This window comes from Oncorhynchus clarkii, chromosome 30, assembly GCF_045791955.1.
Source record: "Oncorhynchus clarkii lewisi isolate Uvic-CL-2024 chromosome 30, UVic_Ocla_1.0, whole genome shotgun sequence".
NCBI lineage: Eukaryota > Metazoa > Chordata > Actinopteri > Salmoniformes > Salmonidae > Oncorhynchus > Oncorhynchus clarkii.
This window is the reverse complement of record NC_092176.1, coordinates 16913159-16939917: the sequence shown is the minus strand read 5'-3', so window position 1 is coordinate 16939917 and position 26759 is coordinate 16913159. Positions and strand designations below refer to the sequence as shown.

Genomic DNA, 26759 nt, shown 5'->3' with positions numbered 1-26759 from the left:
GAGGGCAATGCCCTCTGTTACCTCTGGCCTCTCTTCCTACAACTATAGATGGTGACACAGAAGACTGTGTCAAGCTGTTACAGTGAGAGGATGAGAGGTGGTGATGAGAACCAGTGTGCTGATAAGATTGAAGACCACCAACAATTGAAGACCACCAACGTGTATGGTGTTGTGTACCGTGCTGTACAAAAATAAAATTAAGGTGTCATTATTTCAAACCAGTGAGTATTTAATAATCATAACTGTTTACATGTAGCATACAATGTTTGTGCTTCCTGATACAGCAAACCTTTGGATTGCCATCCATCTTTGTAAACCACAGAGCGTAGTCAGAGGCTGAACATAATGAGCCAACATTTCACAATCAGGATGAATGGAGCAATGGTTATCTTTGGAAAATACATTATGAATGTCTCTTTGTGAAACATCATTTGTTCTAATTTCACTGCAAGATAACCTGACAATTGACACACAGACAAACAGATTACAATTGCCTCATGTTGACAAAATCATGTACCCTTCTGTCATTGGTGATTCTGTTCCTGATTAAACAATGGTTTAATTTTACCAGTGTACTAACTCTCTCGCATAGCACACAAGAATAGGACATAGGACAGAGTATAAATAGCATTATGTCTGGGAAAGCAATGGCATAATCAAGGCCATGGGAAAGTGAATGGTAATACAACTGATAAGAGCTGTGATTACATTGATACATGCTTAAACTAAGAATAAAGTAAGCATAGGGACATGTGCTAAAGAAAGAAATACACCAGATGAGGACTGTTTGAGGGATAGAACTAAATAATGGATCATGCCAAATCAGTTGGAAAATGTCTGTCTCACATGTCAGGAAACAATGTAAACTGTATGCAAATGAAAGCTTCCCCAGAAGATGAATGAGATTGTAAAACCAAAGCAATAATACCTTGATACAACAGGACAAGCAGCCTTAGGAAACATCTGTATGAGCTTGTGCAGAGCTGAGCTCTCATTATCAAGCTAGAACAACCTACAATGTCTAAACAGCTTGATAAACTCTTTCTGAAATTAAAAGTATTTATTTACATTTGTGATCCAACATACAGTATGACTAATACATGCAGTATTGATATTGCACTTATGAATTCAGATTGTGTATAGGCGATATTGTTAATCATTATCATTATAAACATTGCATTGACTGACCATGACCACTGACTGACCATTTGAATAAAACATAAATAAATCTCTCTCCAGTTACATTGATCAGTAAAATGGAGATTACAGAGCATATCTTTCATGAGACATTGAGGATGTGACATATATAGATTGAACCTTTAGCTCTGTGGGAACTTGATGAGATCTCAAGGGATATAGTCTGGACTCTGGATGTGAAATAGAAATGGCAACTTCTGTCTTGAATCCAATGGAGGCAGCTGGGAACATTGGTATTCATAACACAGTAAACATGTGAATATCATTTGCCATACAAAGTTGCCAGGTTGATTACAGTCCACAATAACTGTACCACCATATTTGCTGTAAGCAACGGGTTCTTTCTTTGGAAATGATCTAGCTAAATGTCAGTTTTTCTCCTTCTTTAAATTACATTTAACTACTAACTATTTGTCAACCAATCATTAGAGTGTTTTTTAGGGACGGGCATTCCAAGTCTTTTCGATGAGCTGCATCTTTTGGATACGTTCACCTAAAAGAGTAGTTCATTTGGCTCCTAAACGGGTCTTCGTTCAGTAGTGCATAGAAATGGATGAAAAAAAATATGAAAAATGAGTTGCTCTCCTCACTACCTATTGTTCCTGCAGTGAGGAATTAACATTTTCACAGAAAGTTTTTCTAACTTATCCACAGATAATCGTCCGGAGTTTAAAAAGCAGTAGTAGCTGTATGGAAATCAGGGAGCCAAATGAATGGCTCTTTTCCGGATGTTGACCAAAAAGATTCATTCAAAATGAGCAGTTGGTTTTTGTTTGAAGCATGTGAACTTGGCCAAAAACGTGACTGAAACAGGAACAAACTTTGCCCGGATTCTGAAGCTACAAGGTATACAAATCATCTCTAACCAATAAATTGTACACACATTGTTTTCAGTTTGTGAGTGTGTGGTATGGGGTGATAGAAAAGTTTGTCGACATTTATAAAGAAGCACTTTTATCAACAATGTTGACCCTGCCGTGCTGATTTGAGGTTTGCTGTTGGAAAATCACTAGTGTCCCACTTTCGGCAGTCACAGATGCAGCTCCCCTGACTTCACTGACAATTTTTGTCTAAGCTTAATGCTCGAACACACCCATTGACATGAACACAGGGTTGATAGAGAGGACATTTGTTTGAGGAAAGAGCGTCCTCTTCTGGTAAGTCAACTAATGGGCATACGTCACATTTATTCCGCATCTGCCACATACAATAAGTATATTTCCTGTAGGCTATCCGTTCTTTTATATCTCAGTGAGACAATCACATATTGTGTCGCTTAATTTACATTTCAGACAAGCCTACTCACATTACATAATACCCTGTATAGTGCACAGGTGACAGTCTCCCCTCCTCAGTTTCTTTCACAACATTAGCACGAATCACTGTGAAATCCAGCACAATAGGTACGCTATGCATTATTTCTGTAAAACAAACATTTAAGATGGTCATGCTTTATCATTCACTGACATTAGTGCGCGCAGAAATAATATTGTAGACGGAAATGACCTCACACGAAATGGGTGCATGAATAACTGAAAGAAACAGTAAACACGGCTGGCTAACTAGGTATTTTGTTTTGTTTTTTCCCCTAGTTATTTAACCACATTGTTCAAATGGTAATATTGCTTTAGTTTCAACTAATCTAAAGTGAAAACAACTTAACTATTTTTCAACCGACTTGCAATTGCAGAAGAATGATATCGCAGAGCTGTGTTAATGTTAGCTAGCTAACTTAGCTTGCTGCTACGTTCGAAACGTCTGTTTTTTGAGAGTTCTGCTACACAGCGTGCTTGTGTAATAATGACTCATGAACTAGCTAGGTATTATGCAGTATATAACTAGACCATCTTTGGGTAGCTGTACCATTTGTCACGTGATGTCTGTTTATGGTAGTGTTGTGATGGGTATCGGAGAAGAATATCATAGGAATTCAATATAGCTAGTCATATAATAAGTCAATTCTGTTATTCACTAGCTAGATAACTAGCTATTAACCCGGTGGTCTGTCACCCTACTATTATCAGTGTAGTTCGTGATTTACATTCGTCTTGCTAGATCTTCAGATATGATTATAAATGGAAGAAGTATCTAGCATGATGTTGTGTGCATGGGGTGTTAGCTAGCTAGTTATGCAACTGTAGCTACATGATCGTGTTTATTTTTCCCTTTCATGTTTCATCTCACCCAACCACATCAGCATGTGGAACATCATGGGAAGAGTGAGTATTAGCTAGTACTAGTGTGCCTAATGTGAGACAAGGAATAATCAGCAATGGCCGATGATGGGGAGCTGAACCAAATGGGGAGCCCCACCACCTCATCTGGCCAATGTGGCCGCCAGACATATCGAAGTTGTGCCCATTCCCGCAGCCTGTTGGATGGGCTGTTTGGCTTGAGGCAGGGTGGCATCCTGTTTGACGTAGTACTCATGGTGGAGGGCAAGCCCATCCAAGCCCATCGTATCCTCCTGGCTGCCGCATGTGACTACTTCAGGTAGGCCTGTCTACCTGACACTACTTTCCATCTGCAAGACTTTAGGGAGTTCTCGCCTCGTCTCGCTTTGGGGAGAGGCTATTTCTCCCCTAACCCTGCCTGTGTTTTCTCCAGAGGGATGTTTGCTGGAGGTCTCAGAGAGACACAGCTGACAGAGATTCCAGTGCATGGGGTGACCTACACTGCCATGACCAAACTTCTGGACTTCATCTACACATCAGAGCTTGAGCTAGACCTGGACAATGTGCAGGAGGTCCTGGTTGCTGCCACTCTTGTACAGGTATGTTCTTTTTTTGTGTGTCCTTTGGATCAAAGTCATATGTCTTGGGCTGTATCCCCTGGTGACCTTTGGATTTAATATTTTGTAGATTGAGGAGGTTATTGGCTTTTGCTGTGACTTCCTCTTTTCCTGGCTGGATGACAGCAACATCTTGGAAGTTGACAAGCTGGCTGATGTGTATGGGCTGCAGCAGCTGGGGGCCAAGGTGCACTCCTACATCCTGAGGAACATTCAGACGTTCTCTCGCACAGAGGTGTACCGCCAGCTTCCCCCAGAGAAGGTCCTCAGTGTGCTGAGCAGTGACGAGCTGGAGGTCAGTTCAGAGAATGAGGTGTACGAGGCAGCTTTGCACTACCACTACAGCCCAGAGCAGGTGGAGACAGACCAGGTGTCCCTCCAGGTAAGGCCAGCCGGTTAGTCAGCCACTCGCTTTGAGACATTTGAGGCTGTTTGCCCATGGTACTGCCGTATATCAGAAGCAGTAAAAGAATGCATGCCCTCCGCTGGTCATTTTGTACTACATGAAAATCCAATAACTTTGAAAGCTGTTTCACGTTTGACCACCAGGCTTGTATAGATACATGGCTGGTGAATGGCACCGTGATATCAGAGATGAACAAACTCAGATGGGCCTTTGTGTAGGGATGTGTGGAACAGACTGCTCTGCCTCATTACTCATTCTCCCCCTCCCCCAGGACAATCTGAGGATGCTCGAGGCAGTGCGTTTCTGCCTCATGGACAAACAGGTGTTGCAGAGACTGTTTGGGCGGCTGAATCAGTGTCCACTGAAGGACTTTGTGGCAGCTGCACTGCGTTACCACGAGCAGGAGCTTTGGCAGCCCATCCTGCAGGGCCCCCTCACCCAGCCCCGTTCCAACTTCAACTGCATCCTTGGCTTCGGAGGTATGTTCTCCTCTGGCTCACTGACTGAGAGCGAAGAATTGTTCCAGGTCTATCACCCTAGCTGGGGTGAGTGGAGGACACTCACGGCTGCTCAAGCCCCCCGCATGTCCAACCAAGGTATCGCTGTGCTGAACAACTTTGTCTATCTGATTGGGGGAGACAAGAACACCAGCGGCTTTCGTGCAGAGACTCGCTGCTGGAGGTGAGACCCACTCTAACAGAGTATCGATCTGATCATTAGGTCTGCTGTCATGATCTACTGTGTGATTCTCTTAACTATCTACCATACAGAGCAGAATGCAGTGTCTAACAATGAAAGAAGCCACTGTATAGAAGTAAAACTGTATTCCACCCTACTTAGCAAAAAGGCAGTAACTGCTCATAGCGTGGAGAAAAATCTTTAATTTACCTTAGTTTCACAGTAACTTTACTGCTAAAATGACCCCCATCTTCTCCAAAACAATACAACAGAGGCAGGATACTTGTCCACATGATTAAGCATGTATTTAAAGTAGCAAAAATGACTAACTCAATTTCAACCAAATGAGCAGATACTGCCTTTTTGCTTGGTAGGGCAGTATTGGGGCGGCAGGTAGCCTAGTTGTTAGTGTTGGGCCAGTAACTGAAGGTTGCTAGATTGAATCCCCAAGCTGACAAGGTAAAAGTCTGTAATTCTGCCCCTGAACAAGGCAGTTAACCCAAGGCCGTCATTGTAAATAAGAATTTGTTCTTCACTGACTTGTCTAGTTAAATAAATAAAAATATATGCATTCCTATTATAAAAGAGTAGGCTACATGCATAACAACAGACAGGTGTCAGCTCAAAATGCCATCTGACTGATAAGTTGTTCTGTGTTGAGTTCCCATGTAATTGAATTTGAACTCTAATTTGCTCAAAAAGGTCTGTTTACTACTGTCCTTGGAACAGTCAGAAGTCTTGTTTTTCTTTGGATTTAAATCACTGCAGTTGAAACTTTGCAATAATTTTGCATGACAAATATCACAAAAATGCACGTTCAAAATATGACTAATTGCCAATTAATTAGCATTCCCCTTTTTGCCATTAATTAGCATGTCCTCTTTTTGACATTTGACATGAATTAATGAAAAGACGTGATATTTGATCTCAAGCACTCAGTCTCCTCCTCTTAGATATGACCCTCGCCACAACATCTGGTGCTCCATCAAGCCCCTGCAGCAGCAGCATGCAGACCACTGTGTGTGTGTGCTGGACGGACACATCTACGCTATTGGGGGGCGCGACTACAGCAATGAACTGGAGTGTGTAGAACGCTACGACCCACACACCAACACCTGGGAATATGTGGCAGCCCTCAAGAGAGAGGTACGATCACGTCATAAAGAGCAAAACCTCTAAGTATGCACTCACATTGTCCATAAGAGGGTGCTAGATATTCACTGATATCTATTTGTCAGTGTATCAAAGTATGGAGGGAGAAGGGGATTTATGAGGAACCTTCCCTTGAGATAAACAACAAATAGGACCAATTCACCATTTGTGAGAATAATCAAATAAATATGGATTTCTTCCCTGAATGAGCTATTCTTGATATTCCGTGGCCCTTTGTTCTTATTTTTTATGTTGTGCCGATCCTATGCCTGAATACTAGTCTAGTCTTCCCTCTAGGTATATGCACACGCCGGAGCAGTCTTGGATGGCAAGATGTACATCACTTGTGGGCGGCGGGGAATGGCGTACCTGAGAGAGACATACTGTTATGACCCCCAGCACAACCAGTGGGCAGAGTGTGCAGAGGGGCCGGTGGAGCGGGCATGGCATGGTATGGCTGCTGTCAATGGACGGGTCTATGTCATTGGTGGCAGCAATGATGAGCGCGGGTACCGCCGAGATGTTCTCCAGGTACCGTACCCCCACTTACCAATGGTATTCAAAGTGACTGAGCAACAGTTTGTAATGCAACAAAGGCTTGAGGTGTGAGATGTAAAGTAATGTACTAAGTTACTGGTCTCTTATCCAGGTGGCATGCTACAGCCCAGCAGATAACTCTTGGTCTGTGATGACTCCTCTACCAGCTGGTCATGGGGAGCCTGGTGTGGCAGTACTCGGCAGCCTCATCTACATACTAGGTGGGCGCTCTCATGACAAGAGCAACCGTATGAAATACGTGCACGTGTATAACACAGAGGCAGACCTCTGGGAGAGTGGGACAGCATTCGAGGACCGTATCTCCGGCCTGGCAGCCTGCGTGGTGCTCCTCTCCCGTGCTGTGATTGATCAAGCCAAGAACTGGGAGCAGCGCACCAAGGCATCCTGGGAGGAGGTGGATTTGGACAACTCTGAGGACTGACTGACTGACGTGGTACTGACTGTGGAGGAGGAGACTAGAGCGGTGTTCAGAGGTGGCATTGAACTGAATCTGAGGGGAATCTGTTATTTGCTCAATCTTTTATTTTGCATGCAAGGCTGAATGAATCCTTGTGGTATTTCCCTAGCTTGTTTGATACAGTGGTGATGGGAGGGTAGTCTCTCCCTGCATGTTGACCACGCTGAGTGCCTCTGAACCAAAGTGTTAACCAAAACCTTTTGCCTCTTTCTCTTGTGTTGTTGCTCCAACATCTGTACTTCTGTAGGCCTTCTCCCGTCTTTGCAGCTTGCCCTCACTTTGACCTGAAGACGTTTCTGCGTGTGTGTCTGCCAGATTGACAGATTAAGGTGACTTTACCACTTTGGTCTATCACTGCTGTTCCCCCTTTACTTTATACAAAGAGGAGAAGAAAGAAATAGCCTTTTTTTGGAACACTTCCTCCACAAAATCATACAAATGTTTCACAGCTCTTCAACTTAACATTACAACCAGTTCAAATGAGGCACAGAGGGATATTCATTGACTATGCAATAATTTGATGAGGAGGAGTACTCAAATGATCACGGTTAACAAAATCTATAATCATATTTAGTTTGACATTTTAGACCAAATAATAACCTTTGCTTTTACAGTATCATTAGATATATAATATTTCATTTGTTTAATGTTGCACTTGTGAAGGAAACAGGCCATTAATTTGCCAGCTTGGAAACCAAAACTGTTTGTCTAGTTCTGTTGAGCCGGATTCATGGTTTATGTTCCAATATTGGCCCTTATAACGACTGGTTATTACTATGATATCATGAGAATGGCATTTACTCATCATGAACTTAAAATGAATAATGATTCATTTGTCTTATTTCCACACTGTGCCTTGTTTTCTCTGTTACACTTAAGACAGGGTTTCCTGTTTGGTTAGAAATGGGCCTTTAATAATGTGCCTCTTCTATCACAGTTTATCAAATTGTTGTTGAGGAAAGAAGTCACTAATTGTTGACAGTGGATTTGAATAAAGATGTAGTAAACATGTGATTATACTACAATTGGTACACATGAAATCATCCAGAATATTTTACCCTGCATCTCTGTAATAAAAACAAGATCATATTCTAAACCCCAAGACAACCGTTTGCCTATATATGTGACTTTTTACAGAGCAGCAAATAATTGTTGAGAGTGATTTAGTGAATAATTACTACTAATTCATGTAGTAATCATTTATTTATTTGCAATTTCCTTTATGTCCAAAGGAATTCCTCTCTATACTGAGATTTACATGGTATTGACCAGGCCTGAGTGGTTGTCTGTCCTTTCAAGGTGGTTGTTGTTGCCTATATCCTTCATCCCTCCCAGTCTCAGCTATTTCCTCTCCATTTGGTCCTATAGCCCATTGACTTTATGAAGCTTGACTGCTGCTTTCTTCTCCAAGGCTGTTTCATCTGCAAACCCCCATCATCCCCCAGTCAGTTCCCCCCTCTTTATTTCACACTGTCATGCCAGTCCCTGGTGTGTCGTTTTGGTCTGCTGATGTGCCCTCTTGTTTTGGACATCCAGCTCAGCTCGCACAAACTGCTACGTTTTCATGGTGTCCATAAACAGCAATCTATTCATTCTGACACCACTGACCACCTGGGGAATAATGAAGACGTATGTCAATTATTTGGCATTGTCAGAGAGAGCTGAGGCCTTTACACACTTTAGAGTTAAGGTCGATTTAGAGCTCTTTGCTTGTCCATTATCAGAGCTATTAAAATGCTGACATTTCCTGGGTGGTGCTGTCTTGAACAGTTTATGCAGAGTGGAATGTTGGACGTGAGTGTCTTGGGGGTTGTTACATAAGATAAGTGTTTGTGCTCTGAGCCCTGTCCTGTCCTACTGCTGGTGATGAAAAAGGAAGGTTGGGACAGACCTGGGGAGGCAGCTCTGCACTTGAAAAGGGTCCTGCTGACCATTTGACATCTGTCAGGGGAGGAAGTGGGCCGGGCCTAAGTCCAACCCCCAGAACATCACACTCCTCCACCCAGTTAGGTCATGTTGAGGAGCATGCATGGATGTAAACTATCTATCAGCACTAACATCAGCCTGTCTTCTGATTATCTAAGTCGACTATGTTCTGTATGACGGTTCATTGATATCTGTTTGGTTGTAGAAATGGGCACAGTATTTAGATTATAGTCCAATAAGACAAATGCCCTATCAGTTATTTAACATCACAGATGTTGCTTGCTATTCTAATATTATTTGTAAAATGAGAACACTGGGGGAGTAATTCTTTGTGGTGATTTGGGTCACAGTTATGCAACACTGGGTCACTTTGTTTTCCACTGCACTCCCTATGAACTCTGGTTATTGAACCTAAAACATGGTGTATTTTGACTTCCAAGTTAATTTTCATCATGTTAAATCAATTTAGTATATTGAAGAGGTGTTCTTAAATCAGTATTTGTTTTTAATTCCAGTAGCGGTACATACCCGTACTTATGTCTGTGGTACTGCTGATAGCCCTGTCCTGACAAAAAAAACACAAACAGGATATTGGGGGAGTTAAACTTTTTTTTTTTTTAATCTTCCTGTATTTTCCTGTCAGCCATAGCCCAAACCATTTCCCACCCTCAAGTACCAACAGTCTGCTGACTCAGCATCTCCTCCTAGAATAAAGGATGGGGAATGGAATATGCTCCTGGCATATCTCTAGTAGAGCAGAGAATAGATCAAATAATGTTGCAATTCGCTCCAAAGTGCTCTCACTTGGATTGGATCTCATTTGATAGCTGGGGCCCCAGCGATCTATGACTGTCCAGGATATTTTAATTTCATTACAGTGATCTTCTCTGCCACTACATTTCCGCCACATCAAATAATCAGTAATGACTGGGATGACTCTACTGTGGCATGACTCACTGAGATGGGAGATCAATTCTAAAGTTAAATTGGGACCTTTATACAGAACGTCCTCTATTCTTCTCCCGACACCAACACTGTCAGATAGGGTAAACAACGTGTGCATCATGTATCAGCTGGGTAGAGTGAGTTCATCAGGAGAGGAGGGCGGGAGAAAGGGAGCCAAAGATTTTCCCCACTAATGTCACAAAGAGCCTACTAATGAATTGAGCTGAGTAAAAGCCCTTGGCAGCATTGTCCCCTGGAGGACGACTCCCACCCTCCCTCCCGGGCTTTACGGCAGTCATTAGCAGCTGACATCCGTGAAAAAGGGCCATCAGGCTGCTCTGTGCTTGCTGCTGTGAAAGGAAGCCAACTGCCCCCAATTTTCATGCTCTTAACGCTCGTTCAGAGGGAGAAAGATGACCGTGGCATGTTTTATTACGCAAGTGGGTAAATCTCAGCAGGTGAAGTCACTCCCCTGGCCAGAGGCACAATAGTGCAGGGTCTTTAATGCATGCTGAGCCAAAGGAAACCGGAGTGTGGTCCTCGTTAGGTCAACAAAGGTAAAATACAAACACCAGAGTAGGAAGTGTAGCTATGTGATTTTCAAAAGTGCAAAGACAGATGAACAAGGTTATGGAGTGTGGATAACAGTGTACCATCCTTAATTGTATATCCTATCAACCTGGACTTGCATTAGGTCATCTATTTTGACCTCAAAATCTGACAGCAATAATCAAATCCGAGAGAACTGAACTCATAGAAAACAGCCAGTGGAAAGTCCTGATATCCCAAGAAGGGAGATTGATCAAGGCCCAGATTCAGTTTGAGGCTCGTTCGGAGGGAGAATGCGCTATGACATACATTTTTAAAGGGTAATTTATGCTTGAGCCGACCTGCGCAGAGTTTACCATTAATGTGATCTCCACAAGCGTTAAGGAAAATGCCTTTAAAAGTTGCATTGGCTGCTGTATTGTCATGCACTATAATGCACCAGGCTCCCAAGAAATTAATACTTCATTAGCTTTGAAGAAAACAGTGAAAAACAGTTAGAACTTTTTTTTTATTCCATACAGGTGACATTAACATATCAGTAAAGCAATTTATTACACCCAAAATGTTTTTAATTTTTACAAAAATATTTACCAGGGAGAAACGAAGTCCAAACACGAAATAAATAAATTCAGCAATTAACATACATTTCACTGGGAGGAACGCATACATTTTTCAGGCCTTAGGCCTAAAGCCAGTTGTGATATCAGACCAGTCCACACCTCTACTCTGGTAAGTCATTCTGAAGTATATTGTCTCTGTTCCACTCCGTTATTCTCTCTGCTGGTTGGCATTTCTCCTGACCCAGGTCCTTCTCTTTCAGCCCCAGCATAAGGTAGCATGGCTGTGAGCTCTGGATCAGCAGTCAGGGTGTGGTGCTGGACTTGGGACAGAGGAAACACAGGTATGACGGCATAGTAGCATTTATGAGGTCTCGCTGAGTCACTTGTGAGACTGCAGTCCTTCTCTTTTGGGAGAAACTGAGGAAATGGTTTCACCAGCATGAGTAAGAGAAGAGTGGGTACTGGCTCCACTCAGCCACATTGCCATGGTGATATCCGTGGTGCATAGCCGGGGTACTGTAGTCAGAGGGCAGGTGGTGAGGGGGAGGGTACTGGACGGGGCTGGGGCCGCTCCACTGGCCCAGGGTCTGCTCGGTGCTGTAAGGGGTGTAAATGTGGTGGCTGAGGACCCCTGGCTTGCCTGCCTGGGCCATGTTGAGCACCCCTGTGTAGTCCTGGTGATGTCCTGCAGAGGGCTGGGTGCCACAGGGAGATGGTCCAATCTCATGGGTAGAGGGCTTGGAGGCCTCATGCTCTGGGACTGTGGCTACATCAGAGACTCTGGACTCAAAGCTGGCCCGTCCAGAACCCCCGTTGCTGCTGCCTACGCTGGAGGAGGGAGATGGAGACTTCCCGTATTCATGGAACCTGAGGAAAGAAGAGAAGGCAGGGTGGTGGTCAGTGTTATCTGCTTTGATGACAATGTGGCAGTGAGATATACAGCAGAATGAACATGACAGATAGCATGCTGTGGTGCCTACCTGTAAGGCTGGTATGAAGCTGGGGCTGGTACTAGCTGCTCTGCATTGTACATTTCTCTGGCGTCAGGTCCAGGGGGTGAATCTGTCCGGACGTGGTGGCCATGCTCCCTCTCAGGCCCCCAGGGGGAGTAGCGTTCCTCTTTCACCACTTCCTCCTCTTTGGTTTTGGGGAGTTCTGCCTGCTCTCCTTCGTATCCTTCAAATGATGACCTGGGGAAGTCTGAAAAACATACATGACATCAGATCCACTAAGCTCAGGGAAGAACTATTTCTACATGAAGTGATGAGTAATTTGGTCACCAAGTGGTGAAATCCAATACCAGGAGGACTGTCCTCATCTGACTCTCTGCTTAGACAATCAATTTTCTTTGCTTTATTCTCTGGGCAGGCTGGGTTTCTGTTAGCGCGCCTGCAGCGGGAAAGATAATAGGGCCGATCATTAGTGAACTTATATTCAAGACAAGCATATAATAGAACAATAGTTATAGTAACTATTCTACCTTTTTGTATTAGTTCCTTCGTCTCTGAAGCCTTTCGCAAATGGGTTGTGGTCGATTTTCAGCTTGGTTATCTAGGGGAGAAAGAGTTGCTTTAAACACCTAGTGCCTTGTTACCAGATGCTTGCTTGGGGAAATAAAGGGTAGTGAGTGCCCTGCTCTGCCAGTGACTGCAGTGAGACTGACCTTAGTGTTCTGGTAAGCAGTGACGGAGGTGAAGGAGGTCTCAGGGAAGGTAAAGGTCTGGAATACACTCCAGCGTACACTGTACATGTCGTCTGCCTGGACAATGTGGAAGCGCGGGTGGTAGCGATGCATGGAGTGCAAAATTATCTGATAGAGATGCAGTTAGTTTAGTCACTGGAACAATGACAACACTTAATATCATCAAAGCTCTATAGAAGAAGTCTATATCTATTATTACAGAGCTTGACAATGCCTTCTTACATGGCCATGTTGGTCCAGGGTGTTGTTGGTGAGCTTGAGCTTAAGGAAGGACACGGTCTGTTTCATCCAGTGGCTCCCAGGGGCTGGAGAGTCTGGGTGCAGGTACGTCCGGCAAGGGGGCTGTGGCTCTGCTTTCCCAGCCACTTCCCATTTCTCTTTATTCCACTGGAAGGAGACCAAGAAATTGAGTAAAAACAAACTTTGTTTATCTGTCATACAAGGAGGGTGAGGTGATTTTCAGAGGATCCCTGCCTAACTTTAAGGAGGCTAAAAGAGAGAGTGATAGTTTGGCTTGCACCACCCACAGAGAGAAGGGGGCAAACAGCAGGGGATAGAACAACAGGAAGAGATAATGCCCTGTGATGTCCAATGTCAGAGGGGTGATGAGCAGAGGCTGGAGTGGAGCTGGATCTCGTCTGGAGATGCTGGCCATTAGAGAAAAGCTATCGCTAATATCAAGATTGTTTTTTACAAGCCGGGGTTGTGTCATTTCTAAATGTAAAATTCTCCATGATTTCAATGATTTTGCTCATGAAAGACAATGGATATGTATTAAAGTGCAAACATGCTAAAGGTTCTTACCTTATACCTGAAACCATCCACAGGAACCATGTCAACCAGCAAGATGTACTTGGAACAAGGCATCAGCCCAGAAAGGTTGATTTTACAGTGTGGAAACATTCTCCTGTAAAATACAAGGATAATCATTATCATGACAGTCCACACAATAAAAATGTTACTTCTTGAAGCAATTTCGATCAAGTACATTGTAATTGATCATGGCAGATAGAATTGGAAGCTGTGGTTATCTTACCTGCCCGGTTTAGTGATAATCATCTCTGTTCCAATTTCATGGAAAGACTTCCAGAGTTCTGGGTCCTCCAGAGTCATCCTGATGTTGCCTTGGTGATAGGCGTCGGGACCACCGGGAATAGAGGAGGAGGGTGGAGCAATAAAGTTGGACTTCATGTCTAAGATGTAGATGTGGAAACCATCATTAAGACACAGCCATAAACCAAAACTGATGGATGACTAGCTGATCAAGATGAGAACTGAATAGGCCGGGATAAAGAGGAGCATTTCATATACACAGAGTAGACTAAGAATACAACCCAAACTATTGATATAGGCAATGAGAGCTTATGACTTGAATGTGTGATGTCCATTGGGAGTCCAAGGGAGGTTTGATGACAAAAAAAGAGCTTCAGGACCAACACTCACCTCTGATGGACTGCATTCTTTAGACGAGTTGGTGCAACAAGAAGAGGTGCGCCAAAAATATAATGTATCAGTAAACTGGTTCAGTGATATCCAAAGTAGTTCACAGTCCCTCCTTGGTGCTGCACATCTGTCTTGGGCTTTCAGTATATTCCACTGGTGCTGGAAGCATAAATTGAGGGGTGTTAGGTCCAATAGTGTTCTAACAGCAATCACTTCGGGCACTCTAGAACTGTTCAACTGGAGGACAAGGTGTCCCTGACTTTTAAGGAGATCCCAGGGGTGGGAGTGGCCAGGAGAGAGAGCCATTCCCAGGCTTTGAAGTGGCACAATGATGAGTCAATGTCCCACTGTGATTGGAGGGTTGTGGAAATCAAAGGGACTTAACAGGGCCTTGATACCGTCTCCACAGGAAGGGGGACGGAGGAAATGCATCTTTATTAACTGCTAAGAGACTTTTAAACAAATATGGACAGGCTTCCCCACTGGAGAACGGGGCCTGCAGCGGCACCAAAATCTGTGTAAATATCATTCACACAGACGTAATCACACACAGAAAGTCCATTTAGTGTCCTCATGCAATGTGATAAAATAGCCATTATAATTCATTTGACACATTTAATACAAGTTCAGGGAAGTGAGATCAACCCTCACAAAATATAACATTTGAGTCGGGGTTGCAAAAAGCTACTGATAAAATTAGGGTTGCAAAGCTACTGATTTTCCAGAATTACCAATAATAACAATAATTACTTCAGTAATTTTGGTATTAAACAGAAAATCTATGGCAATCTAACGTAACTTTGCTAGTTTAGAATTGAATAACTTTTAAAACAAAAAAAAAAAAAGTATCCATATATGGTATTCATTTTTGTAACTGTGTCCATATTGTCCATCAGTTTCTAGTAGATAGACCATATGGTTCAAGAGAAAATAACCTCATAATTAAAAAAGCATCTAATCAACAAATATTATTTTGTGCATTATTGAAATTTTATGTGCATGATTTCAAAAAAAAAAGTTTTTAACCTTTATTTATCTAGGCAAGTCAGTTAAGAACAAATTCTTATTTTACAATAATGGCCTACCCCGGCCAAACCCTCCCCTAACCCGGACGATGCTGAGCCAATTGTACGCCGCCCTATGGGACTCCTGATCATGGCCAGTTGTGATACAGCCCGGGATCGAACCAGGGTCTGTAGTGATGCTTCTAGCACTGAGATACTGTGCCTTAGACTGCTGCGCCACTCAGGAGCCCCCCAAAACATTAAAAGGACATAAAAATCCCTGAAAGATACCAAAATTCTGGTAGTTTACTGGTAAACTTCGAAAGTTTCCAGGACTATATATATATATATATATATATATATATATATATATACCCTCCCTTTGCAACCCGTGTCACATTCCTTAATTCATGTTTTTGCCAAACGCCAGCCCAGACACTTTGTTTACTATAATGCTGAGGGATGGGGCTGGAGAAATGTAACCATTCTCAAATGCTATGGAGCTATGGAGTGACAGTTCATGAGATCAACATTATAGTTTTGAGCATATTTGAAGCTATATATTGCTTGTTAACAGAGACATTGTTTACAAACAATGGAGTAACCTTGTATTTTGGGTTTTGATGGGGTAAGACAGTTATATTCTTCCAACATTAATGGGTATATATCATTGATTGAAATGACCATTGAACAGCAGTAACTATTGCTGAATGTAGCTTTAATTTCTTTTTTTATGATTACCAAAATAGTCTGTTGAATGACCTTGTTCACTTTGAACTAATGTGCTTCTGACAATAAAATGTAAGAAATGCTATCCCATCTTGAGTCACTCTTCCAACACAGTTATAACATAACTGTAAAATATACACGTGTCATATGTATATCATTTGCACTATTGGTTGAAACAATGACTTAATCTTGCCCAACAGGGTCTCTGCCATGTCTCATTCTCCATCTGAGAAAGTGAGGAGTGTGTGAGGGACCAATAAACCTATAATGGTGTAATAACTTACAATAATACCAGTGTCTTTCTGCAGGTGAGTCTTACCTGGGGGTGAGCCAGGTTGGGTGTTGGGGCTGGAGGCAGTGCCCCGGGGTTGTGTATTGATCTGTCTAGACAGGACAATGCTTCGATAGATAATCTCATTAGGGCAGTTTCCCTTGTAGGCCACAGTTTCTCCATGCGGAGAGGCACTGTATGGGCCAGCAATTAACAGTCAGTTAGCACCACAGGGCCAAGGCACCACAGCTTGAAAGAGACAGAGGCAGAGACAGAATGAAGGCTGGGCACAACCTCCCCTCCATTCCAAAGGAGCCCTCCCTCCCACAATCGCCATCTTCCAGGCAAATCCACAAGCGTCCATTGGCTATGTGTCCTCCTGCATTCACCTGTATTCCCCTCTGTTACCACAGGCTAAACAAATGCTAAACAGAGAACCATTTGCAGCACTTCAGCAGAGTTCCTCCTCATCTCCACTTCCTCTGGTACTTAAAGTACCTCAAATACCCTCAATAGATCTACAAACATGTCTCACTCAGCTTTGTTCTACAAAACCAAGCAGTTTTCATACAGTCCCTATACAATTAGTCAGTCTCTCATTGTATGCTTATGTGGGCATATTGCATACAGTTCCTCCAGGGGTAGTATTGTATGGTCCAAGTTTCCATAGTATTATTGTGAGCCCAATTGTCTTTGTAATTTGCGTCTGTGAATCTGTATAAGCCTATCACAGGAGGTTGGTGGCACCTTAATTGGGGAGGACGGGCTCGTGGTAATGGCTGGAGCAGAATCAGTGGAATGGTATCAAATTCATCAAACACATAGTTTGTGTTTGATGCCATTCCATTTACTCTGTTCCAGCCATTATTATGAGCTGTCCTCCCTCAGCAGCCTCTACTGAAGCCTATGTTATCATGTGAGAGACCATACTGTAAGTATGGAACCCCATTTGTGAGAAATACTAGAATAATTCTAAATTGATCTTGATACCTTAAAAGGTCCATAAAGTTAGCCCTTTGGAAATGGCTGTATTAAACCAGGCAACTAGAGAAACATCCCTCTAAGGAATAGCAGTTAAACAGGCCACAGGAGAGGTTTACAACTAGAAAGCCTGGGCTGTGAGAATATTGACTGGCAATTATAAAGAGCTTAAGTTGAGTCAATGTATATTTCTCCCATTACTCCAACAGAACCACTCAGAGAGACGAGCATTGGATTTTCACAGCACAGGTCCTCACGTTGACTCTAAAAGGCTATTTTGGAGGGGGAAAAGACAGATGTCACATGCATAACTGGTTCCACCAATCCCCCTGCATAGAGGGCCAGCCTGCTAGTAGCACTCTGAGCTTTAGGAAGTGTGATGTGGTTTCAGTCTCCTTATATGTGAAACCAATTGTTGCTGAGGAGTTATTAATCACAGGTTCAATGTTGCACTCCTCACTTTGCACTTCTGAGGACAAATGCATATTCGCAGGGCCTCTTGTGCCGTCTCCCTCGCGAGAGCTTTCCTGCAGGGGCTTCCTACCAGTCACCCAGCATCAGTCCTCTCAGAGCCGTGTCATGAGATATCAAAACAAGGATGGCTCAGCTCTTTGTGTGATTACAAGAATGTGTCTATTTCAGAAAATGGAGAAGGGACCAATTTTGACGTGGAATATTTTAGGTAATCATGGTTTAAAGGCTTACAGGGAAGTCTAATGTGAGCATGTCACTTTCAGAGCTAAGGTGTACATTTCAGTGGTGGCGGTGTCAATCCCATTACGCAGTGAAGATGGAGGTGATAGCCAGGTGTGATAGCCAGGCTGTTGTCCGTGGCAGAGGATACAGGCCAGTCAGGGTGGCAGGTGAGGGTCTACTATTATATTTTACAGATGCTGCTGTCTGCTATATTTAGACGTGGGTAACACATCAGGGGAATTGTGGCCTTGAAGACAATGACTGAGTTAAGAACTAGTGTAGCTAACTATAATCACAGTGAAGTGACCCAAATAGTTGTTACTCAATCTCTATGAATGATTTCAATGAGTCAACACTGAAGCACTGGGTTGTAAATCTATGACAAAATATGTCAAACATAAATATTCCCTTTTATTCTCAACATAACGTATGAAAAGAGGAATAAAGACCATCCCTAACATGATCTCTACACTGGATGTAACAAAGTTGTAGAAAGTAATACCATTGCCATAGCAGACATGGCATAGAGATTCAGAGAAGGCAAACAGTAATTTACAGTATATAAAAATGAACTCAAATCAAATTTTATTTGTCACATGCGCCAAATGCAACAGGTACGCTTACTCACAGGACCTTAAACAACAATGCAGCTAAGAAAAATACCTACAATTTAATTTTTTTAAAGTAAAGAATTAAAGAGCAGCAGTAAAATAACAATAGCGAGGCTATATACAGGGGGTACCGGAATAGAGTCAATGTGTGGGGGCACCGGTTAGTCGAGGTAATATGTACATGTAGGTAGAGCTATTAAAGTGACTCTGCTCACTCACCAAGTTTGTGTCAATAGAGCTAATGTTTCTTGACTGTTCTCCAAGTCCGATGAGCCTACTAGGGCCCAACCTCCCTGCAAAGCATTGGTCCTCAGAGCGGTCTATGTCGGGGCCGCTGGCCAGGCCACTCTGTCTGCTCACTGATAACCTTTACCACTGATGCTCTACCTCCCAGGTGTCAGTCTCTGGCCATTTGTTTTAACTGTGCAGATCCCCTTGTGCTGAATAGTTAACAGCTGCCAATACACAGCCGGGCCCAAGGATCAGACGGCTATCCTCCAGCCCAATAAAGAGCCCCTGCAGTGGGCCGACGAGAAATCTCACACCTTTGGCCCACATTAACTATGCAGCATGCCCTTTTGATGCCTTAATTGGTTACTTTGAGGGGTTTGTATAGGTAGCAGTCGCTGGCTAAAGACAACCTGATGTCAGTGGTGCTCCAATCCCTTCTGATTCAGCCTACCGGTACATCACCTCAAACACTGGAAAGACTCACCTTTGTTAAACCTGACATCAGGGCTATTAGTTTTGTCATTTTGTGATTGTTGGCTGACAACTTCATCTCAAGTGCAGTTTGTTTCAGCTATAAACAACGACTATGATGTTCTGGGGCGGCAGGGTAGCCTAGTGGTTAGAGCGTTGGTCTAGTAACCGGAAAGTTCAAACCCCAGAGCTGTCGTTCTGCCCCTGAAGTTAACCCACTGTTCCTAGGCCGTCTTTGAAAATAAGAATTTGTTCTTAACTGACTTGCCTGGTAAAATAAAAAGAATCAGTGAATCTTAAAGATGATTGCACAATAACACAGGATACATTCTGAAAGGATTTAAATGATCTAACATAGTGACAACACTCCCTTTTTCTCTGCAAAACACTGAGCACAACTTTGTCAGTGAGGCACTTCGGAATTTGTTTAAATGCAATGTTTTAGTGAATTACATTTGCATTCTTTAGATGAATACTGTAGACAATATAGTCAGGCTCCATAATTAGTCACCCTTGATATATTGTATGCTCATAACATTTGCTAAATGATATATTATAATAATACAATTGCTCAAATAGATTTTGCTACTGTTCTTCAACGCCAAACCCACCACTACTGTGTATGGCACCACTAGCTGTATTGTCATGTCATCTGAGCATAGCACTGGTTCCAATCCAAGTGCCAATGTCGTTAATCAAACTCCAGGTGGTGCTATGGTCAGATTACATGAAAAACAAGCTTTTTTTGGCCACGTACACACACCAGTAGTGGGTTTGACGTCGAATAACGGAAGCATATGCAGAAAAGTACCTCATATGGTAAAATATGGTGGTGCATCTTTGATGTTATGGGGATATTTTGCTTCTACTGGTCCTGGGGTCTTTGTTAAGGTCAACGACATCATGAACTCTACCAAGTAACAGTATATTTTAGCCCAAACATGGTTGAAAATTGACCGCAAGTGAATCTTCCAGCAAGACAATAACCCCAAACACACATCAAAATCTACAAAGAAATGGTTAATTGACCATAAAAATCAACATTTTGCAAAGGCCATCTGTCTCCGGACTTGAACCCCATTGGAAACCATGAACCCCATTGGAAACTAGTGGCGCAGCAGTCTAAGGCACTGCATCTCAGCGCAAGAGGCGTCACTACAGTTCCTGGTTTGAATCCAGGCTGTATCACATCCGGGCGTGATTGGGAGTCCCATAGGGCGACGCACAATTGGTTAAATAAAAACGTTTCAGAAAAAGGCTGTCGTTTTCCTTGTAGGGTGCTAGAGTACTGAAAACAATATACTTTTAAACAAAATCTCATTCTCTAAGCAATTGTATTAATATAAAATAATATTTATTAAAAAAAAATTGAGCATGCAATATAGCCTAATTTATTTTAAGATTTTTTGCTCATCTTTATCAATGGTGACAAAAATGGATCGGGCTATAGGTAGGTACAGTTGAAGTCGGAAGTTTACATACACTTAGGTTGGAGTCATAAGGTTGGAGTTTTTTCAAATTTCTTGTTAACAAATTATACTTCTGGCAAGTCGGTAATGACATCTACTTTGTGCATGACACAAGTAATTTTTCCAACAATTGTTTACAGACAGATTATTTCACTTATAATTCACTGTATCACAATTCCAGTGGGTCAGAAGTTTACATACACTAATTTGACTGATTTTAAACAGCTTGGAAAATTCCAGAAAATTATGTCATGGCTCTAGAAGCTTCTGATAGGCTAATTGACATAATTTGAGTCAATTGGAGGTGTGCCATGGGAAAATCAAAAGAAATCAGATAAGACCTCAAACTTTTTTTTTAGACCACAAGTCTGGTTCATACTTGGGAGCAATTTCCAAATGCCTGAAGGTACCACGTTCATCTGTACAAACAATAGTACGCAAGTATAAACACCATGGGACCACGCAGCCATCATACCACTCAGGAAGGAGACGCGTTCTGTCTCCTAGAGATGAACGTACTTTGGTGCGAAAAGTGCAAATCAATCCCAGAACAACAGCAAAGGACCTTGTGAAGATGCTGGATGAAACAGGTTCAAAAGTATCTATATCCACAGTAAAACGAGTCCTATGTCAACACAATCTGAAAGGCCGCTCAGCAATGAAGAAGCCACTGCTCCAAAACCGCCATAAAAAAGCCACTGCACCTGGGGACAAAGATAGTACTTTGTGGAGAAATGTCCTCTGGTCTGATGAAACAAAAATAACTGCAGCATCATGTTGTGGGGGTGCTCTACTACAGGGGGGACTGGTGCACTTCACAAAATAGATGGCATCATGAGGGGGGAAATTATGTGGATATATTGAAGCAACATCTCAAGACATCAGTCAGAAAGTTGAAGCTTGGTCGCAATTGGGTCTTCCAAATGAACAATGACCCCAAGCATACTTCCAAAGTTGTGGAAAAATGGCTTAAGAACAAGGTATTGGAGTGGCCATCACAAAGCCCTGACCGCAATCCTGTAGAAAACTTGTGGGCAGAACTGAAAAAGTGTGTGCGAGCTATGAGGTCTACAAACCTGTCTCAGATACACAAGCTCTGTCAGGAGGAATGGGCCAAAATTCACCCAACTTATTTTAGCATTATTTTACCTTTATTTATACAGTTTTTTCTCATTGAGATAATCTCTTTTCCAAGAGAGACCTGGTCCAATAGCAGCAAGGGGAACAACGTGTCAGACAAAACAACTTACATACACTAACACAACATTAAACAAAACTATAAGCACACATACAGTACAACAAAAACATTGTACATTAAAAGCACGAAAGTCTTGACTAAAAACAGTTGGCCTAAAAACAATTACACTCTTCTATGATGTATACGTCGATCAAGTGTTTAAACTCCACCAACGAAACTAGATCATCAAATTTTAAAATGTTCAGGAGAGAATTCCAGGAGCACGGAGCTAAGTAACTAAAACTATTTCTACCATGACCTGTTCCAATTTTTGGTACTGTTAGAAGCATAAGAGAATGGGACCGTAATTGATTGTTCTTTTTTAGTCAGATTGATAAATAACTGAGATAAAATGGCATTTCACCCAATATGGCCTTATAAATCAGTGTATACCAGTGTTTAAGCCTACTCAAGGTCAATGATGACCAGCCAACTGTAATGAACCTGAGGGCTGCTTGTTATACTGAATCAAGTGCTCTCAGAGTAGTGGCTGAGGCCTGCATATATATATATATATATATATATATATATATATATATATATATAAATAACATCACTAAAATGTAAAACCGTCAGTAATGTACATTGTACATTGAGGCCTTCCTGGCCTCAAAAGAAAAACAAGCCTTATACCGGTAATTAACACCTATTTTCAGCTTCAGATTCCTTATCAAGTTCTCTACATGCACAGTGAAGCTCAGCTTATCAACCCACACCCCCAAATATTTGTACACTTTAACTTGCTCTATAGTATGTCCAGCCAATGTAGCAATGACATGATTAGTAACATGCCTGGCATTTGAAAATACCATGCATTTTGTTTTACCCGAATTTAGAACCAGCTTTAAATCATACAGATTCTGTTGTATGATATGAAATGCTCTTTAAAAATTAACACCCGCTGTTTCAATAAGATCCCCAATGTTGTTGATATACAAAATGAACAGTGGGCCCCAAATATATATCCGAACCCCACCTTATTGTGGGAAGCTTGTGGAAGGCTACCCGATACGTTTGACCCAAGTTAATCAATTTAAAGGCAATGCTACCAAATACTAATTGAGTGTATGTAAACTTCTGACCCACTGGGAATGTGATGAAATCAATAAAAGCTGAAATAAATCACTCTACTTTTATTCTGACATTTCACATTCTTAAAATAAAGTGGTGATCCTAACTGACCTAAGACAGGGAATTTTTACTAGGATTAAATGTCAGGAATTGTGAAAAACTGAGTTTAAATGTAGTTGGCTAAGGTGTATGTAAACTTCCGACTTCAACTGTAGTTAACTTCTTCCTGTTGATAGACAGATAAAACTGAACAAATCACTTACCAACCCCCTCTGCCCTATCAAGACTTGGAGAAGAGAGATCTCAAAACTACAACCTAGTGGATGGGGGATCACACATTTGGTCCACCTCATAAGAAAACAAACCTCAAATGTAGCTTTCCTGACAAAGGGGCAAATGACAAACTCACAGCACTTCATAAGAAACTTCTGGAAGTTGCTAATGAAGGCTAATGACTTCCCTCGTGTCAGAGACTTCACACTGAAGTGTACGAGCCCTTTGACTAAAATGTCAGAGAGACAGGGTGGTCTCAGCTAGAGGAGATTATGGAGATAGAAAACATGATTGATACACAGGGGCCATGTTGGTGGAAAGAGTGACACTTTGCCACAGGTTGTTTTGTTTAGGTCAAACTTCACTAGAATTGTAGTCTGTAGAACTAAATGACATTGAGGTTGTCTTGCCAATTGGTCTAAACTACTGTATACATACAGCTTTTGCAACCAATACATAACTATTACAGCTGCCAGAGGTTAAAGTTCAAACTAAATATGAAAACAAACAGAAAATGTAAGTAATTGAAATAAGAGTTAAAGAGCAAAGACCAGGTATGAGTGTATCAAGTATATTTTTGTTGTGACATCTTTAATGTGGCAAGTCAATATGTAGAGAACAACAACTCCCCAGCCTGAGCTAAGGTCGAAGAGCAGAAGAAAAGCCTTGAACCCAAAGTCACCTTTCAGCCATTCTATATTCCCATAAGAAGCTCAGCAGTAGAAATACAAAACAGTATTTTACACCAAAAAATACAAACATCCATTTACAGGTAGTCAAGCAAGACTTGTTTGGGCGGTGTCCTTTACAATTATTAATTCATCATTTCCTCCTTTTTAAAAAGTCTTGTTTTTGACAATAAACATACAGTACATTTCCTTTTTATAGAAAACAATCTGTAAAAAACATTATATTGTCTTCTGTACAACTGACTAGCTATCCCCGTTCCGAGTTTACTTTGAATTTAAACCTATTTACCAAAACTGATCCATCGGGAAGGCATTTTGCCTGAATTAGGAACATCCACACCTTCCCTTACAATGCCAGTGAATTCAGTTAATAAACTGAAGCACAACTGATTAAGTTAAATTGAATTTGTTTCCTAAATTGACTAGAATGGAGATGTACTTGACCCAAATGCTAAATAAAAACACTCAAACCCTATAAGAGTTGCCTCATTGGAAAATATGTTTTAAGTGTGATGTACAAAAGCTAATTCAGGCTAATCCAAAACATCTCTCTGTCTATTATCCTGAGCAATGCTGGTGACAAGTCCTCTTCCTGGTAAAGACTCCTCCAAGCTACAAATCCACACAGAAACAAAGGACACAATCAAACGAGACTTGAAATAATACAGTGGAGTACAAAAATAGAACAAACAAAAGACAAATCAAAGACATCACACGTGGAAGTGTAAACATATCCAATCTGCTACAGGTTATTAACTTTGGAGAAGTAGGTTCCCCAACATTGCGTTAGGAGGCCCATATAAAAGCCTGGTTTGCAGCTGATGGTCCTCAGTAAATAGTAGTATCCATGAAAATACAGGTTACATACAAATGTGGGTTTCTTGCAGTTTACGTTCTTATATCAATGTGTATGGACAAAAGTTGGCTGGCAACAGTTGTATGTTGCCATGGCACATATCATGTTGAAGTACCTCAGTGTGGGATGTTGCATCCCACCAACAAGGATGTAGCTGCAGTTGAAATATAGTAAAAGCAGGCTGAATTTTTGACCCCATTACTTGTGAAAGATGCATAAATCACAGCCAAGGATGCCAATTGCATTGAAGGCTAAGAATTTGTCTGCATAGCAACAATCCACAAATTCTGACCATTTAACTTACAGTAAGTGATCATCATTCTACACCCTTTCCCATTTTCATGTGAAAGACTATGGAGACCTTGGCTACCTGGCAGGTGTGATGAGTGGAAAATGGCACTTTGCTAAATTGTTGTTGAACTAAAAACATCCCCAGTCATCCACAGTTTGACTTTCTAGAGCCTTTTCCCATTCAATACAAGATAGACCAACTGCATCAATACAGAGACACTAGCTGCAGTGACATGTACCATTCCATTGTTTCAAGACAAGGTGATAGGGTTGGCGGTAGTCAGGTCTAGCTCAAATGAGCAGCCTTGGTTTGTTCACTCTTGTAGCTGTGAGAAGGGGACAAGGGGGTGGGGGGGCACAGCTGGTCAGTAGCTCAGATGTCCATGTAATCATCCTCCTCATCCTCATCGTCTGATTCACTCTCCAGAGAGGACTCCTGGCTGGAGGTCTCCTGCACCTCCAGGGCTGGCTGGCTCAGCGTCTCCTTCACTGTGGCCGCCGACTGGGAGGACAGGATCACGTTCTGGACAGGAAAAGGGGACAAAGAACAGGAGGGGTTTAATCTGACTGAAAGACAGTTTAACAGACAGGGTGAAAAGATAGAAAGTGGCCAGAGATCGATCAATTGATGGAATTGATAGATAGAGCGATAGAAGGGGAAAGAGAGAGGAAGCGGGAAAGTACCTTGAGTCTCTGCTTGGTTTCCTCTGAGATACTTCCTTTGGGGGAGAGCAGGGTGGGTGTAGGCGGGGTGACGGTAATTTCCGGGGGGAACTTGGTGACGGTGGAGGGGATGAAGAGCTTTGGCATGTTGGGGGGGATGCGGGAGCGCACACGACTGGGGTCCAACATCTTAGACTGCTCACTGCTGCCATACAGTTGCTGGTCTGAACATTAGAGATATAGAAAAAAAATGTATTTGACCTTTATTTAACCAGGTAGGCCAGTTGAGAACAAGTTCTCATTTCCAACTGCGACCTGGCCAAGATAAAGCATAGCAGTGTGAACAGACAACAACACAGAGTTACACATGGAGTAAACAAAGTCAATAACACAGTAGAGAAATAAAATAGTCTATATACAGTGTGTGCAAAAGGCATGGGGAGGTAGGCAATAAATAGGCCATAGGAGTGAATAATTAAAATTTAGCAGATTAACACTGGAGTGACAAATGATCAGATGATCATGTGCAAGTAGAGATACCGGTGTGCAAAAGAGCAGAAAAGTAAATAAATAAAAACAGTAGGGGAATGTGAGTAGGTACATTGGGTGGGCTATTTACAGATGGACTATGTACAGCTGCAGCAATCGGTTAGCTGCTCAGATAGCAGATGTTTAAAGTTGGTGAGGAAAATAAAAGTCTCCAACTTCAGCGATTTTTGCAATGCGTTCCAGTCACAGGCAGCAGAGAACTGGAAGGAAAGGCGGCCAAATGGGGTGTTGGCTTTAGGGATGATCAGTGAGATACACCTGCTGGAGCGCGTGCTACGGGTGGGTGTTGCCATCGTGACCAGT

The 26759-nt window shown here is 42.2% G+C and overlaps 2 protein-coding genes and 1 pseudogene across 4 annotated transcripts; 1 reads left to right on the top strand and 2 right to left on the bottom strand.

Annotated features, from left to right (window-relative positions):
* Positions 1-2501: 2501 nt before the first annotated feature.
* LOC139389266 (kelch-like family member 22) lies at positions 2502-9657 on the top strand. Of its 3 annotated transcripts, none has more exons than XM_071135825.1 (8): positions 2502-2600; positions 3395-3690; positions 3805-3970; positions 4059-4370; positions 4666-5075; positions 6026-6218; positions 6522-6755; positions 6874-9657. In XM_071135825.1, exons 2-8 carry the CDS (start codon positions 3470-3472, stop codon positions 7201-7203), a joined length of 1866 nt encoding a protein of 621 aa, XP_070991926.1. In that variant the 5' UTR covers positions 2502-2600; positions 3395-3469; the 3' UTR covers positions 7204-9657. The 3 variants fall into 3 exon arrangements, with proteins under 3 accessions (XP_070991926.1, XP_070991924.1, XP_070991925.1); XM_071135823.1 differs by lacking the exon at positions 2502-2600 and adding an exon at positions 2647-2763; XM_071135824.1 differs by lacking the exon at positions 2502-2600 and adding an exon at positions 2689-2763 and having other exon boundaries at positions 3416-3690; positions 6874-8347.
* Positions 9658-11650: 1993 nt separating this feature from the next.
* LOC139390044 (T-box-containing protein TBX6L-like) lies at positions 11651-14380 on the bottom strand. Its single transcript, XM_071137156.1, has 9 exons — positions 14365-14380; positions 13958-14114; positions 13726-13828; positions 13144-13308; positions 12883-13029; positions 12700-12770; positions 12520-12608; positions 12200-12419; positions 11651-12086 (listed from the first exon to the last, which is right to left on the bottom strand). The coding sequence occupies exons 1-9, from the start codon at positions 14378-14380 to the stop codon at positions 11651-11653; spliced, it is 1404 nt and encodes a 467-aa protein (XP_070993257.1).
* Positions 14381-23982: 9602 nt separating this feature from the next.
* LOC139389493 (calcineurin-binding protein cabin-1-like) overlaps positions 23983-26759 on the bottom strand; it is a 99274-nt pseudogene continuing 96497 nt past the window's right edge.

Coding starts and splice junctions, on each gene's coding strand:
- LOC139389266 (XM_071135825.1), top strand. CDS start 3,470: ATGGCCGATGATGGGGAGCTGAACCAAATGGGGAGCCCCACCACCTCA. Junction 3,691..3,804: donor GCCGCATGTGACTACTTCAG/GTAGGCCTGTCT, acceptor TGTTTTCTCCAG/AGGGATGTTTGCTGGAGGTC. Junction 6,756..6,873: donor ACCGCCGAGATGTTCTCCAG/GTACCGTACCCC, acceptor TCTCTTATCCAG/GTGGCATGCTACAGCCCAGC.
- LOC139390044 (XM_071137156.1), bottom strand. Junction 12,420..12,519: donor AGATGAGGACAGTCCTCCTG/GTATTGGATTTC, acceptor TATGTTTTTCAG/ACTTCCCCAGGTCATCATTT. Junction 12,087..12,199: donor GCTTCATACCAGCCTTACAG/GTAGGCACCACA, acceptor TTCTTTCCTCAG/GTTCCATGAATACGGGAAGT.